Here is a 16993-nt window from a genome sequence, read left to right on the forward strand (position 1 = left end):
TAGAATGAATATAGTTTACTGGATCTGTATTTGATTGAACTGTTGTTTTGGTTGTGCTTTTGAGAACAATAGAGGTATTTGATAAAATTCCTGATTTAATAGATTTTGAAACTTTTTTGATCACTTTTGTTTTAATATTATTAGTAATTTGAGATTTTGTTTATGTATATTTCTATTAGTATTTCATACTTGCTTTCTTAGTTTTATGTGTGTGTACAAAGTGCATTTACAGTTTATTAATATTAACATTTTGTTCTTTTAATAGAATACAGTGGAATCATAGTCTCTTAAAAGTGGTTGAAAATAATGAAATTCTTGTTTGCATGACATGAGGCTGGTGTGAGTTACGTTTTTAGAAATTTGAACGTTAAAGTAAATTATTACTTCTAGAGCTCTTCTATTGAACGGACCCATGTAAGAACCTCAAAGTGTTAGATAAGGCTCTTTATAAACCAATGCAGCAGGAACAGATTCTCTTCCATCAGATCTATTATATTTACTTTTTGCTAACTTGGAGGAGATGCTGAGATCCATAGTCGGTTGAACGATAAATGAAGCCGGCGAGAGGAAACAGCCAGAGGTTCTGATGTTGGAGATATCATGCTGGAAATGGTAGCTTTACTGATGTAATCAAGTTGCTCTGATATCTTTTATTTATTTATTTATTTGAAGATGTCTGTTTCTAGCACAGAACATATTTATTGATTGGTTTCCAGATGATGTCAAGTTAATGTGATGTTGAACCTTCAGGTGATTGAGATTTTGTGTAGTTGTAGCACAAAACTTCCAACTTTTCTGATGCTTACAGAATTTCCAGAATACACAAGTTTCTGTCAGATAACATTTAATACAGTATGGCATTTAGAATTCACATCCACTGCCAGTGTTTGGGCATTTTTTAATTTTCAGTAGTAAATAAAATCCACAAATTGTCGTGGATCTTTAATATACAACTTTGGGTTAGATCACTTTAGATATTTCATTGTTTATTAAGATCTAGCAAAATACTCGTAATATTGGAGAAAAGATAATTTGTAAAGGGTCTGATCTTGTCCTCACATTTGTATTGATGATAGGTCTATTCCATTTAAATTTCTGCTGTTTAATTTGCCCTATTTTAAATCTGATTTTAGACCAAATTTTTTGTGTCTTTCTAAAACATGAAAATTTTTTTTTTTTTTCTAACTGGGGTATTTTAAAGTTTTTTATATAACAAAGCTCAACAAATGTATTTACTGATTTTTATCAAGATTGTGCCTAGCAAATCTAATGCTTCCAAAGACTAATAAAACACTAAAACTGTTTTACTAGTTTATTTTAACTCTGTTTAGCTTACAGGTTTTAGACATATACAGTTCATTCTTAAAATAACTTCAGTGGAAGTAAGAATATTTATGAGTGTTATTTTTTTTCAGAAATGTGTTATTTTTTCTAGTTTGATGGATTCAGGTGGTGAATAAAGAGTGCAGCAGCAAAGTTTTGTTGTAACCAGTCGATTGCTCTGGAAGCACTTAAGAAAAGCAGAAGAAGAAACAAAAGCTGGTACAGTTCTTATCTGTAAGACTGGTGTTTTATATGTTCATATTGTTCTCAACAAAAAAATTTATATAGTTTTATTTGTTTATCCTTAAACCTCATATTACTTGAACATAATCCAAACCTCTCAAAATTTTGTGTTATCTTACTGTATTAAATGTTATAATTATGGTTCAAGGTTAAGAAACATCACAATATATCTTCCAAATTGTTAAGTCAAATCAAAACTTTTGTAAATTGTAGTTTTGTGCAATTTGATGCAGAAAATGTAAGTAGAATTCTATATATGCACTCGTGGATTTGGACTTGAAAAATTTGTGATTATGCGCTATAGTAATCTGTAAATTACGTACATGACATATTTTAATACACGCATAATAAAGTCTGCAGTATTAATACAAGTAAGATTCTTGTTTGTAAATCACGTTGGAACAGTAACACTTTACTCTGTGACCTTGAAAAGTATCATGTTACTGGAGCATGTTTCAGAAAGTCAGATTTATTATTGAGCAGTACAGTTTTGTATTATGGTAATATTATTATTGTATATTTGATTTACTGTAGGATGCTGAAGCAAATCAACTCTGTAGAAGGTTACAGTTAAAAGACATTATTGCTACAGGTCAGAGACTAACGGCGTACCCTCTTCTTTAGAATATTGCAAAATATACACCACGTAAGTATGAAATATTCCATCAACTGTGCTTTGTGTGTGTGTGTGTGTGTAATTTTGCATTGAAGTACCTTAATAGTTGTCAGTTCATGTACTTTTACATCTGCCTCTTTAAACCCTGTAATATAATCTGTAGTGTATTTAAATTGTTATAATTCTCTGTGACATAATAATGTATGTAGCATTGTTTGTTTATGTACCTTAATGAGCTAATAAATACTGATTTTGAAGTTTGTACTATAATTTACATGCGCTTGAAAACAAGATTTTTTGATCTAGTGTTTCCGCACTGTTTCGACAACAAACCTTTTTAGAGCACCAAGCCAGGAACAAATAATGATTTTATTAACCCTAACTCACCATTTAGTTTAATAGTTTCAAAAAGTTTTAAACATGATGCCGTGTTACAAGTTAATTTAAACAAAACTGTGGAAAGTGATTCACTCTTATTGTCCAAACTTGTTGTGTTATATTTGAAAAATGGGTGTTGTTTTTAGTGTTCAGTTGTCAAGTTGTGCTTTAGTTAGAAAATTACTCGAACAACAAAATTTGTTTTAATGACTGAAACTCGTATTCTTTTTACACTAGTTTTATAAACCATCAGTTGTGACATCCTTAAAGCTTATATAGGTAAATGATTTTGCTTCTGCGCACTAAATCTTCTAAGTGAAAAATTGTCTAAATCCTGTGCCATGTTTAATGATGTATAAATCCTGTTTCATTGCTTTCAAACATCTTTAAATGAAATATGTACAAATTATGGAGTGTATATTTGAATTTTTTAATATTCTGTTTGTTCAAGACAGGATAGAAGTACATAAGAAACAAGTGTAATGTGATTTAATATCATATTAATATTAGAAAGACTGCTATGCAGATGCAAATGGTCATGATGATAAATATCTCTGCAATGAGGGTTTGTAAATTTTATTTAGTATTCATATAAGTGCTTGATATATATTCCATCAGAAGAGACAATATGGCAAAACACAATTTAAAAATATCCTAGTAGTGTGTTAGTCTAAATGTTAAAACTTCAGTTAGAAATACTTGAGAATAAGAAGTGTTTACAACTACTAAATTTCTTATTTTTTTAACACACACACATCGTATGTATGTATGCATGCTCCATGAATTTCTTTTACTGAATATTATTACACAGAGAATTCTGAAGAACATATGAGGTTACTGCAGGCAGTACACTGTAGCAAACAAATCCTGGCACATGTTAATCAAGCTGTGAAAGAATCAGAGAATGAACACAGACTTGGTGAACATCAAAAGAAAACGAACAGAAGTGCCTTTGAAAAAGTTAAAGCATGTATTGTTCAAGCTTATCACGTAAGTATTTGCATGATCAAAGTATGTAGTTGTATACCTTCAAGGTAGGTAAGTCATTATGCTGTTTTTTCTATGGAAGAAGGAATACCTCAACATTACAAAATGTAGTACTTTTAAACTTGATAATAGAATGTAGACCAGGGGTTCCCAACCGGTGGGCCGTGACCCCAAGGGGGTCGCGAAGCCTTGGCAGGGGAGTCGCGAAGCCTTGTTAGAAGTAGCTTGGGATAACATTAATTTTATTTCATCAATTACATTTTCATGCTCTTACATTTTTTTTTGTTTGATTGCAAAGCAAAACGTGTGCTACGTTAGTTCAATGTCATTAGGTGATATTATGGGTTGATGTATGCGTGCCTGTGTGAATGTGTCTGCAACTGTATGTACTTGTGTACTAGTGAGTAGCGAGTATGTGAGTGCACGCGCATGTATGTATGCTTGTGTGTTTGTTTAGCTGTATTACAACGCTAAAATCAGGGGTTGATTCCCCTCGGTGGGCTGAGCAGATAGCCCGATGTGGTTTTCTATAAGAAAAACACAAAACACACTATTTAGCTATGATTAAGTGTGTGTGTGCTCGCTGTCGACACGTGAGTCACATGTCCGTTGCTGATTGGTGGGTGACGATCGCATGCGACTGGTCACGCCCCTTCCCTCCCAATACTTACCCCATCATTACTCTACCTGCACCCCACAAGTAGTCAGTGTAAGATCTACAGTTGCCAAAGCGTTCATTATTCAACATTTTTATTTTATTTTAACAAGGAGATAAGTAAGCAGTAGAGGTGAGTTGTCCATGACTAAACGGCGCAGATACTCAGAATGCTACCTCAACATTGGCTTCACCACTGTGCTCGCCAACGACAGCATCGAGAAACCACAGTGTGTTTTGAAATATTCAGAACACGCAAAGAAAGGGTTTGGATTTCTTCAAACGGCATGAACGGTGTCTTAAAGCCAAAGAATCGATAGAAGTGGGTCGTTTCAGCAGCAGAGTGCAGCCGTAGTGGAAGCTTCATATGAGATTGCATTCGAAATTGCTAAACAAAGAAAGCCTCACACGATTGGAGAAACACTTCTTAAACCCTGCATGATGAAAGCAGTAAATCTTATTCTTGGAGAAGCCAGTGCAAAGAAGATGCAGCAAGTATCCCTGTCAAATAATACTATACAGAGGCTCATTTCTAAAATGTCTATGGATGCGAAGGAACAGGTTTTTTACTGAAATCAAGGGTTCCCCTTTGTTCTCCTTTCAGCTCGACGAGTCAACAGATGTAAGTTCATGTTCTCAGTTGCTTGTCTTCGTGAGATACATTAATTCAGGTGACATCAAAGACGAATTCTTATTCTGCAGTGCACTTGAAACCACAACAAAAGTTGGTGACGTCATGGAAAAAGTTTCAACTTTTTTTCAAGACGAAGATCTTTAATGGGGAAACGTATGTGGGGTTTGTACGGATGGGGCACCGGCTATGCTGGGATCGAAATCAGGATTCCAGTCGAGAGTGAAGAAGCTAGCACCTCAAGCAAAGGGCATCCACTGCATGATTCACCGATATGCTCTCGCCAGTAAGACTCTCCCTGCCTCTCTGAAGGAAGTGCTTGAATCTGTAATCAAAATTGTAAATTATGTGAAGACTCAAGCACTCAACACTCGCCTATTCAAAGAACTATGCAAAGACATGAATGCTGACCACGAAGTCCTTCTCTTCTACACAGCAGTACGTTGGTTGTCGAAAGGAAGCGTTATTAATCATGTCTTTGAAATGAAAGATGAAATAAAGCTATTTCTGGAGACTCAAGAAAGGAAAGATCTTGTTGCTCACTTCGAAGACGAAGCATGGAATAAAAGGGTTGCGTACCTAGCCGACATTTTTGACCAGCTGAACAAGCTCAATTTGAAGCTTCAAGGAAGTGAAAAACATGTTCTCCTTTTTCAAGATAGTATTCGGGCCTTTGTTTCTAAACTGCAGAACTGGCGTCAGAAAACCAATCTTGGAAACATCGCTATGTTTGAAAAACTTTGTGGATGTATTGGGCCAGTATGTGATAGATGATGTTTAGCTGTCCAAAATGTAAAGTGATGCATGTGGGTTTTCACAGTTCAAATTATTGTTACAATTTATATGGGAATAAGTTCAATACTGTGGTTGAAGAAAAAGATCTTGGTGTTGTGATATAAAAAATTGCTTAGGGCATCTAAACAAAGTATTGTAGTTATAAATGGGGCTACTGTAATTTTGAGTAGCATTTATAAACATATTGAATACAAGATAAGGGGTATTATTGTTTCACTGTATAGATCTCTTGTAAGGCCTCATTTAGAGTATTGTATATAGTTTTGAGCTCTATTCCTTAAGAAGGACATTTAATTGTTGGAGAAAGTCCTGAGAAGAGCCACTAGGATGATACCTGATATGGTGGGATGGTCATTAGAAAAGAGACTAAAATTTCTAAACTTGTTTTCTGTGGGAAAGAGAAGGATCAGGTGGGATTTGATTGAGGCGTTTAATGGTATTTGTAATATAGATCGATCAAACGTTTTGTGTTGAGCAAAGAAAACAATGGAACAAGAAGTCATGAGCTTAAATTTTGGCAGTGTAGGAGTTGTCTGCAGGTTAGACAGTATTATTTTCTAAAAAGTCTTTGGGATTTGGAATGAGCTGCCTTCAATGACAGTGGAGGCATAAAATTTAACTGAGTTCAAGAAAAGATTGAATTAATACATGAAAAGGGTGGTTTTAATTTGGAGCCAGAAGGGACATCCTTGATAGATAATAAACTCCTTTTTGGCCCTTTAGAATTTTGAATTTATGACTAGTTTAATAATATCTAATTGCTGTTAGCAGAAATGAACATTTCATAAATTTATTTGCAGGAGGTATCAATACCCTGAATGGAAGTTATGTAAATTTGTGATTAATGAAAGGTTAGCTTAGGACGTGAAAATTTATTTTCTGTATGTATAATTTAAAAAACAACATATTGTCCATAAAAAACAGCAAAACACAAAAAACATGAAACTGTAAATTTGAATGTATCTCCTCATGGACTTAACCACTTTGCTCCTATTGGTGGATCTTCAAATTTGGCATAAAGTTTAAAAAAAAAACGCATGTAAAATGGGAATTTTGTATTTGTCCATGGACCCAATGAACCTCCATATCAGTTTTGGTGAAGATCCATCCACACCCTGTGAAGTATTCACATAGACATATAACAGACAGTACTGTCATATTTATACTGATCTGCATGTGAAATATTTGAATGTATCTGCACCCTGAGAATGGAGAACAATAAAGCTGGCAATGGAAATGGAGGCAAATTGGTAAAATTGTGATTCCTATTGCAAATCTACATGCACACAGGGTAAAAACTTCACGAAGTTAGGACTTGCACATCATGTATTAAAAAAAAAGTTATTACAGTATTGTTTAACTAATAGTTCCATTGTAGTATGATTTGTAAGGTTTGTTACTAATATCTGTTTATATATTTGTTTTGTAGATTAATTTTTTGTGATGCTAGAATCATTATAATGCTGTTTCCCCTAGCTAAATGGAATTAGTGTGATAAAAAATATTTCAGCTTGGACATATGCTAAGTCTTTTAGTTATCTTAAACTTAGACTTACATGACTGTACAGTAAAAGTAACTAAATTTATCATGATGTAAATGTTAAGATTTTTATTTTCTACATCAGCTCTACAAGTGTTAGACTGAAATAGGTGTGCAGTGGTAGAAATAAACTTAAAGATAATTACATGAAAGTGTTATTTTTCTCTTGATTTTTGTTTTTATTCATATAGGCTAACATCTTTTAGGTATTACCATGTATAAATTATTAACATAATTTTTATTGTATTTTCAGCTGCAGTATGATGTTTATAATTCTATTTATCTTTATCTTGCGTAAAAGACAGATATATTTTCTAAGCATTTAACCCAACTGCTCTTAATTATTCACATAACATGAAAATTAAATAGGGTAATATTTTAGGTATACCTTGATTTAAAAAAAAAATTTCAGGTTTTGTCACTTAAGAGTAATAAATGAAAAACCTGCTGGTGTAAAAATGCATATATATTGTTATCAATCAGATTTTGTACTTTTAATTTCAAGTTTCATGCCATAATAATAATGACTTTGGACTTCATTTTTAAGATTAGAACTTTTATCCATTTATGGGCTTATCTGTTTGGTAAGTCTTACAGTATGCTGACCACACTATTATCTTTTTTATTTTTATTTTACAGAGAAAAAGTCGAGTACCTTTAAGGAAACGGAGCGATCCAAATATTCCAAGATCAAAAAGGTTTGAAATTCTTTTATTGTTCATTTGTAGAAGTTGGAACAACATATGAAAAACAAAATTGCAGATATGCAGCTTTTTTGCTATTTTAATTTTTTAAAATTGATTTTGTACCTCAGTGACGCAGAAGTTGACGAGAAGAATGTTTCAGACCTCAACAATTCAGGAAGCTCTTCTAATTCAAGCTTATCTACAAGGTAAATATTGTGATAATCACAAACTCTTTAAATATATTGGTTTTGTTTACTGTGAGATGTTTTCTCAACAATGTGGCTTTTAAAATTATATTATTGGAAATGACAATACATGCCAAAAAAAAAAAAACGACAAAATAGTTCTAATATTGCATTGTGGGCAGCAGTACAAACTTGATTCTTTGGAGGCGACAAAAGTTTATGATGATTGTTTGAATAGCTATGGTTCTTATTTTTAAGCATTTAATTTAACCATAATTTTTAGAATTCATTGAATATAAAAGTGGTGTCAGGTATAGAATGTCATGTAACTGGTGTAGTAATATGTTCGTATAAACTGAATATGCACATAAAGAAATGAGTTAATACTGCATTTTGGTTATTTTCACTAAATACTGGTTATGTTTATATTAAATGTTAATAAATTTACCAATCCTCTTCATGTCATATTGTATGATTAACTGTAATTTTAGTTATATTATCTCAGTGTTTTGCAGCCAGAGATTACCTTGCAGTAGTGTAGGATCTTTGCTTATTATAGAACTTGAATTCTTGAGCATTGTGATTTTAGCATTGTTTTTCAATATCTTAGGTTTGGTCAAATGTTAATTGGTATGAAAATTGCAATTTACAAAAGAACTAAAGAAATAGTTTAAATACAAATCCATATTTTAAAAGTGTGTGATTTTGTATAAAAACAGTGCATTTAAATTAGAGTCATTCCTATTAAGTATAATATAATGGAAACAAAATTTATTATATGAATTGAGATTTTTTTTTTTCCAAAAAATGTTAAATTATATTATTAGCACATTGATGACAAAATTGTAAAAGTTTATAATTGAATTCTATTATAGGAATAATCATAAGGTAATTGTAATGCTGTCTGAGTATCATAGTTAGTATCATGTGTTAATTGTGCTATTTTGATGTTACTCGAATTACACTAAAACTGGAGGTATTCTTTTTTGGAAGTCTTGATAGTCCAAGCAACTCTCTAGAAATGGTACACAAAACTCCAGGAGGTACACCTGCTGGCTCAGTCCCAGGATTCGTTCCTTCCACTGGACCATTGCCTTCTTCAGGGTCTTCTTTGTCTTCTCATGTTCACCAGTTTGATGATTCAGACTTGGAAGCAGAAAACAATCTTCCCAGATGGCAAGAAAATGTGAATATTAATGTTCTACATTTAATGAAGCCCGAAGAAAAGAAACGTCAAGATGTAATAAATGGTAAGATGGATAATTTTAATCACTTATGTTGCAGTATCAGTATGATAAATTAATACTACAAACTGCTTACTGTATTTAAATTTTGCATGATGAATAAATGTAAATTTAACATCAAACATTTGACACTTGAGTTGGTAACAGACATTTAATATTTGAACACTTTGAAATAAACATGTACTTCATCTTTGGCAAGATATGTTAAACAAGATAAAACATGCAAACACTTTGAAATTCAGAAAGTTCCAACATTTCAAAAAAAAAAGTGAAATAGGTAATAAATGTTAGGATGGGTATCGGTTGCAATATAAATATTACAGTAATACAGTTTCTCTATCAGAAGGGGGCTCAAATCCCTGTAACATTAAACATGCTCGCCCTTTCAGCCGTGGGGCATTATAATGTGATGGTTAGTCCCTCTATTTGTTGGCAAAAGAGTGGCCCGAGAGTTGGCAGTTGGTAGTGATGACTAGCTGCCTTCTTTCTAGTCTTACACTGCTAAATCAGGGATGGTTAGCACAGATAGTCCTTGTGTAGCTTTGTACAAAAGTCAAATCAAACCAAGCTCTATCAGATTTATACAAGTTATTTAGAACAGATGTAACTGGTGTTGTGTTACTATTTAGAGTTGGAAATTAATTTACAATAAGTTTTTCTGTAATTAAAAGGTTTATTATTGGATGATGAAGGTGAAATGATTTTGAAATTGTTAATCAGAATGATGTGGTTGCTACTTTCACTGCATGTGCAGTTGTGGTGTCTGGAAGATGTTAAAGTTGTTCTACAGTTTGATACCCCTGTATTTCCATAGGTTTGTAGTTGTAATTGTCATGCTGTTTTGCTAGTGTGAGTGGTATTGTGTATATTTAAACACAGCATAGAAACATAGAGAAGTAGATACTAAGTTAACATACTTGAAGGGTGTTTTGCTGATAATATATATGTATATATATAATATTCCTTATTTTAATTTGTGATTATTGTGTTAAAAAAACAAAAATACACAAAACCACAAAAAAACTTCGTTTCTCTTATAAAATGAATTACCAATTTTAATGTGTATTGGTGTACAGCATAATGGGGCTCATTTTTGTTAGAATAGAATAGTGTTAGAGTTTAGCTGGTGTGTATTAAAATATTCTGTGAGATTGTTATTTTGGTAGTAACAGATGCTATTTGCCTTATTGAGAAGAATGAGTAACATGTTTTGTTTAAAGGAGTGTAGAAAGAAACTGTTGAAATAAGTATGTAAACCTGTATTTGTTTTTTAATAAATGGAAGTTTAAACTGATTATCTAACGTGGTTGATTTGGATATCAAATAAAGGCAGTTTTTATTTTCCTATGTTTTACAATTAAAATTAATGTTATTAAATAACTATATATAAAGTACATTGCTGACATTTTTATTTTGTAGAAGCTGTGGTCACATTAAATAAGTCATAAATTATTTAATGTGGTTAGTTTCTACAGAATAAAAATGTCATCAAAATATCTTCCATATAAAGTCTGTATTTGGTGAGAGAGCTGTCCAGACAAGGACACTCGTAGCAATAGAGATATGTTTGTGAGTAGTAGCCCTAAAATTTATTAATTTTTCCCTGTCTTGTTGATTTTATATATGACTATTGAAGACAAAGTGAATATCGTTAAGGAGGGCAGATGTGTCTTTTTCTGAAAGTGATTGGTAAATAAAGCTGATAAACATTTTCCCGAGAAAAATTAAAAATATAAGGTTACTTGAATTTCCCTAGTGCAGTTTAAAGTTTAAATATTTAATGTCATGTCTAGAAAGTATTTGTTGATCAACATTAGTAATTTTAGAAATTTCCTTTGCAAAGGAGGAAGAAGTTTAAACTGTAATTTTTATGGAAATGACTACATTTAGAATAGGAACAAATAATTTAATCAGCTTAGGAGATCCAGTGCTGGATAATATTGGTTTTAAGGGATATTGTTTTTGTGAACTTCAGGCAAATCATAACATAAAGCATTATTGTCAGGAGTCTAAGAGGTAAATGACTTGTAAGAACACTTTGAAAAATGCAATCATGTTTGAAATTTTCTGCTCCTCTAGTGGCAAACCTTTCACACCAACCTTCTTGCCTCGTAAATAGGTTATGTAACTCTTAATTTTTATTAAATAAATATAGTGGATTGAGTCCTTCTAAACTTGAATTTTCCTAAAAAGCATCTACTTCAAAAAAATAAAAACATTATTTTTTCTGTTAACTCTAATAAACATCTTTTATTAATTTTTGATACTCAGATTTTAAATAGTTGAAATGGAAGGTAATTTTTATCTTTTAAGTATAAAAACTTTCTTAACACAGTTCTTCATTTCAAGGTCTAGAACCTCCACAATCAGTGGCTCTCAAACTTTTTATGCTCATGGCACACTAGAAAAATAATGTTAAATTTGCAACATGCTTTTCTGATCCTGCACTTGAAAAGAGGACATGTGAGTGTCACCATGCATACAGGCATTCCCCATTTACTCTACTGATTCCTTGTGTTAGGATAAGGCTTCGTTTGCCTAAATAATCTTGGTTATTTTAAAATATCATGAAAAAGCATACTTGATGCCATACATTTACAGTTTAGCAGCATATCTAGAATAGTTTTGCAAAACGCTGTCCTAAATTAATATCAAAAGTTTTTAAATAACTGTTTATTTTCATTTTTTTATCATATTACTTACTGTAACTATTATCATTTATGTACAGTACAATTAAATATTTGAAACTAAGAAACAGAAGTATGTACACATTTTTTAACTCTTTATTAAATAATCCTTAAGTTTCTTTTGGTTTTATTTGCAATTTCAGGTATTTACATTTTCACTTAGTTTATTTTTTCTGTCATTAGTTTTACCTTTTTCTTAATGCACACCAACAGGCATTACCGTACATTTTGCAGAAATACGTTTCAGCAAACTGTTTTTTATGCTTAATGTAGTAAGTTAACCATCACAAACTGAGGTGAAATTTTTAGGTTGTATTCAAAATTATCAAACCTATCAAATATGAAATTTAAAAAGAAAAATAGCTAAAACCTAGTTAACTAAATTATTAAAATAAAACTTAAACACAATTTAACTGTATTTTACAAATATGTATGCCTACAAAATACTGTAAGTGCTAGTAAGAACAAAATCTGCAAGCATTGCTTCAGCTGTTTGAAATGCACTGAAATGAATACTGTTCACCAGTTTTAAAAACTATTGGGAAATTGTAGTTTAAATTAACTCTTTCTATAAGTTATAAACATGTCAATAAAATAAACACATATTACTTGAAGTAATATGTCCAAGTGAGAAGACGATAGGCATAGCTATTGTCAAGTGATGAGCAAATTAATATTTTTTTTTCTGATCTTTTCTTGATCTGGTATAATTTGAACTCAGGACAGATAACTAGTGTTTACTGTACTAGTAAATATGTATGAGCTATTATTCAAGTAACAGAGACAAAAGGTCAAAATTGTGCTTGCTCATAATCATATGGCAATGGAACCAAAGTTTAAGTATTTGTATTTGAAGATTTTTTGAAGAAATTGAAACTTGTATAATGTAAAACTTTGAGGTATGATGATAATAAAGTTAAAGTTTGAAACTAACTCTGTACAATCTTGTGAATTATGCAGAAAGGAGTTTTAGGAGTTGTGATTGAAGTGAAAGTAAAGAGTAAACACAGAGATTTAGATTTTGTTTTGACATCGAAAATACATAATTAACGATGACAGCACTTGTACTTTTATTAAATTGGGTGACTTGGTATTCTGAGGCAGTATATTCTTCATGAGTGATGGTAAAATCAGTTGGAAAATACAGCCATAGAAGGATTTTTGAAACTGGTTTAATAGTGATAAGACAATTTGAGGATGGTATAATTGAGATTTTAGGTCTTTAGCTGATGTATTTTTACAAGGTTTCTGAGTATGTTGTTAAAGTTAAAATGGTCTTGTTAGGATCAGTGTTGTTTATATTTGTAGGAAAACTTTTATTTGTTTTAACGTTGTGAGTGTGTTGTAGAAAGGATGTAGCTCTGGTGTTAAAACTGTTAAGTAGGTGGTTGCAGGCAATCCATGATGTTATTTCTTAGCTCATTCTTTACTGATTCACATTGAATTATAGACTGTTTCTTCTGTCTGAATTTGTACCTCATTTCTTCTAAAGGTGACATTAACGTGTGAAATAAACTTTCTCTGAGAGATAAGTTATGGTTTTGAATAGAGAAATTTGCAGATAATTTGATAGATAAAATTTAGATATTGCTGAGAAATAAATGTCCAGTAATGGTATATGGAATCTTGGGTAAATGTTTTAAAAATATTGAAATAGCCAGTGTTACTATTTCATTGCCATTTGTAATGTTATACACTTAGAAATCTCTTTATTCTATATTTTTATCTTGTTTAATATAGCTTGCTCAAAATTGAATATGAACATTCCAAAATATTGAAATATTAATCGCTGTTGTCATCTAAAGTGTTAAATGTTGTTTCCATTGTTTTCATACTTTTATCATTAAACTTTGGTTTCTGTATAGATAATATGTTGTGTGTGTATAAATCAGAACATTTCAACTGACAAGGAATGATTTAAATAATAACAGTTACAATAAAATTAGTTAAAAACTAATTTCATGTAACTGTTAGTCCTCGTCAGTCCAACTAGTTTGCGAAATATGGAATAATTAATAATTGGATTAATTTAGTGCAAGGTATTGAACTGTATGGATGGATAATTTAGTTCTATTTTGCACTCATGATCATTTAACTTTGGATTCATGGGTTTAGATTAAGAGTTCATGTAATGTGTTTTGTAAATTATACAGAAGAATACTTTAGTTTTATTATTTTATCTGTCTTAAAATACAAGGGTTGGTGAAATTTGTAATTACACTTTTTTGTGGGGGTACTTAGCATTTTAATTGGTCCTCTGGGATGACTTGTAGTATCTGCAGTTAAATGTAGGTGACAGATATTAGATCATCTAAGGACTTTATGGATTTAAACACACAGTTCTCTCCCACTTTTATTGTTGTCATTAAATTTCTTGCCTTAGCATTTCACCAGCAGTTTGAAAGTTAGATGCAAAAAGTTTTGGGTGTTGATTCTGCAGTTACTTTTTTACACATTTGTGACTATTGGATACTCTATTTTTTTTTGTTTAGAATTTGTAAACATATTTTAGAATTATTTTTGTGTTGTATGGTTTGTGTTCATTTAACCATCGAGCAGAGGTACCTACACTAGATGCAGAATGTGTTTTTTTGCCTTCATGAGAGGGTGATACCTCAATAGCTTGGGGAAGGAAGGGGGTAAATTGAAGTTTTGAAATTTACAAAATAGAAAATGAATGAAATGAAAGACTTAAATAAATGCCTGAAATTAGACTCTGCTACAGTTTAAATTTTTCTTTCAAGAACTGCTTGTTTTCAGGGACTTGGATGCTTTTGAGAAGGCATCTGATGTGATAACACTAGTGATTAGAAGTTACCAGTAAGCACTTCTTAATTTCCAAGGACCCCTGAAAGTTTCACAGAGATAATGTCAGAAAATTGGAAATATGTCTTTACAAATAGACATAGAGACATAATCTGCTTTATGGCTTAGATTACATTAGATTAATTTCATCACTGATTAGTGATGTTCATATATTTATAATTTGTATTTACTTGTGTTACACACACAACTATATTTGCCAATTTGTCAAGTGACATCTGGTGGGTGTAGTTATAAATGTTTTTTTTTTTTTTTTAAGTCTGATTTTACAGCATGTAACCCATTTGTTTTTAAGAGTTTTTATAATATTTCTGTGTATCTTAAGGACTAGAATAAAAAGTGGTTTGTTGTGAAGCAGATAGATGTAGAAGTGTATGTAAAAACCTTAGAAGAATATAGTTAACATTTATTATAGTATTTGATTGATGTGGTTTTGTTGTAATTTGACAACAATAGAGGTATTTTGATAAAATTCTTGGATTTAATAGATTTTTGAAACTTGTTTGATCACTTTTGTTTAATATTTGTAATTTGAGATTTTGTTTATGTATATTTCTATTAGTATTTCATAGTTTCTGTTTTCTTAGTTTTATGTGTGTACAAAGTGCATACAGTTTATTAATATTAACATTTTGTTCTTTAATAGAATAAGAAAATCATAGCTCTTAAAGTGGTTGAAAACATGAAATTCTTGTTTGCATGACATGATGGTGGAGTTACGTTTTTAGAAATTTGAAAGTTTAAGTAAATTATTACTTCTTCAGAGCTCTTCCATACAGAACGCACCCATGTCCAGAACCTGAAAGTGTTAGATAGGCTGTTTTATAAACCAATGCAGCAGGAACAGCTTCTTCCATCAGACCAATTATATCTTCTTTTTTCCTAACTTGGAGGAGATGCTGGATATACATTCACAAATATACATTCACCAGTTAGCTAGGCCAAGGTGTTTTGTTTAATTTAGCATGAGGGTTGGGAAAAAGAAACCTGGGGTAGCTAATTAATGAATGAGTATTTACTGGAAAATTCTTATCAATGTTATCAGTGCAGTTCCCATTTGATTGTAAATTTTATTCTTTTGAGATAAACTAAAATACTTGGTTTTTATTTTAGGTTTATTATAAAACCTGGGAGTGAACAAAAATTATTTTTCTTCACCCTCCTTTCTGTTTCTTGTAATTTTGATGAATTAATTGTTTTTTGTGCATGTTTTTTTGTGGTTCAAGCAAGAGGAAGAAGTCCTGGAAGATGGTTGCTTTCATGTTGCTGATTTGACAAGGAGGTGTTTTGAAGCTTCTAGCATGATGATTGAAATTCTAATTACGAGTAGCAGATCTAGAGAGCTGCCCCATGAAACAGAGAAAAAGGCAAGACCAGAATTAGAAATTTTTGCATCATGAAGAACACTTATAATTACAATTTCACATACAGTTATATGCATGGTAGTTAATTTTAGACATACAGAACTTACAATGTACGTTGTCTATACTGTTTGTTTATATAACATATGAACTAATTACTAACATTGAACATTAAAATGGTAAAACAAAGACATTATAAAAAACTGTTGACGACTTTAACATATATAAAATGTATCACCAACCATTATTTTACTGTGCAGTTTGCCTCCAAATATTTGTGTACTTCAGTAATATTGTACCGATTAACTAGTTCTATTCTATAAAATTATTTTGGAATTGAGGAATTCAAAAAGTTTAATAATAAAATATGTACACTTCATATATTAAGTATAATGTTTTGTAATTCAAGGTCATGAATACTTTTCCAGCTTTTGGAATTTTTGTATTTAACTCTTACAAATATGCTATTTTACAGCGTGAAATGTAAAAATAATAAAATTGTTAATGTTTTATCGGCTCTGTTGTTCACGTGATTGTTTAATATTGGAACCATTCAGTGTCTTTGTTCTATAATACTTATGTGATGGTCAAAGGACCTCAGAAACTGCCAATTCATATTTAGAGCTTAACACCCATCTATAATGTAAGAAATACGTTTATGCTTATTTTTTAACATAACAAGAGTGACAAATAATGATATACTTTTTAATTAATTTTAGATTGGTTATGAAGTTGGAATTAATATTCTGTTCTTTATCTATAATAAAAATAATGTGTGTGTATGTGACTGCTGTAACTCCAAGATGAAGAAGTCTAGAAATCTAAAATATAGTATCCAT

General features: G+C 31.2%; 1 protein-coding gene across 3 annotated transcripts; it reads left to right on the top strand.

Annotated features, from left to right (window-relative positions):
* The first annotated feature begins 3377 nt into the window (after nucleotides 1–3377).
* Nucleotides 3378–16671, top strand: LOC143235572 (uncharacterized). 3 transcript variants are annotated; one of them, XM_076473821.1, is made up of 5 exons: nucleotides 3378–3550; nucleotides 7808–7866; nucleotides 7983–8060; nucleotides 9033–9289; nucleotides 16020–16671. In XM_076473821.1, the coding sequence occupies exons 1-5, from the start codon at nucleotides 3389–3391 to the stop codon at nucleotides 16061–16063; spliced, it is 600 nt and encodes a 199-aa protein (XP_076329936.1). In that variant the 5' UTR covers nucleotides 3378–3388; the 3' UTR covers nucleotides 16064–16671. The 3 variants fall into 3 exon arrangements, with proteins under 3 accessions (XP_076329936.1, XP_076329938.1, XP_076329937.1); XM_076473823.1 differs by lacking the exon at nucleotides 3378–3550 and adding an exon at nucleotides 4538–5639; XM_076473822.1 differs by lacking the exon at nucleotides 3378–3550 and adding an exon at nucleotides 6736–6878.
* The last annotated feature ends 322 nt before the right edge of the window (nucleotides 16672–16993 follow it).

Source organism: Tachypleus tridentatus, chromosome 12, assembly GCF_004210375.1.
Source record: "Tachypleus tridentatus isolate NWPU-2018 chromosome 12, ASM421037v1, whole genome shotgun sequence".
In the NCBI taxonomy this organism is placed as follows: domain Eukaryota; kingdom Metazoa; phylum Arthropoda; class Merostomata; order Xiphosura; family Limulidae; genus Tachypleus; species Tachypleus tridentatus.

Bases quoted from the DNA above. Each gene is read 5' to 3' on its own strand.
- LOC143235572 (XM_076473821.1), top strand. From the start codon at position 3,389: ATGAGGTTACTGCAGGCAGTACACTGTAGCAAACAAATCCTGGCACAT. The intron at 7,867-7,982 runs GTTTGAAATTCT...TTTGTACCTCAG, and splicing joins AATATTCCAAGATCAAAAAG to TGACGCAGAAGTTGACGAGA. The intron at 9,290-16,019 runs GTAAGATGGATA...TTGTGGTTCAAG, and splicing joins ACGTCAAGATGTAATAAATG to CAAGAGGAAGAAGTCCTGGA.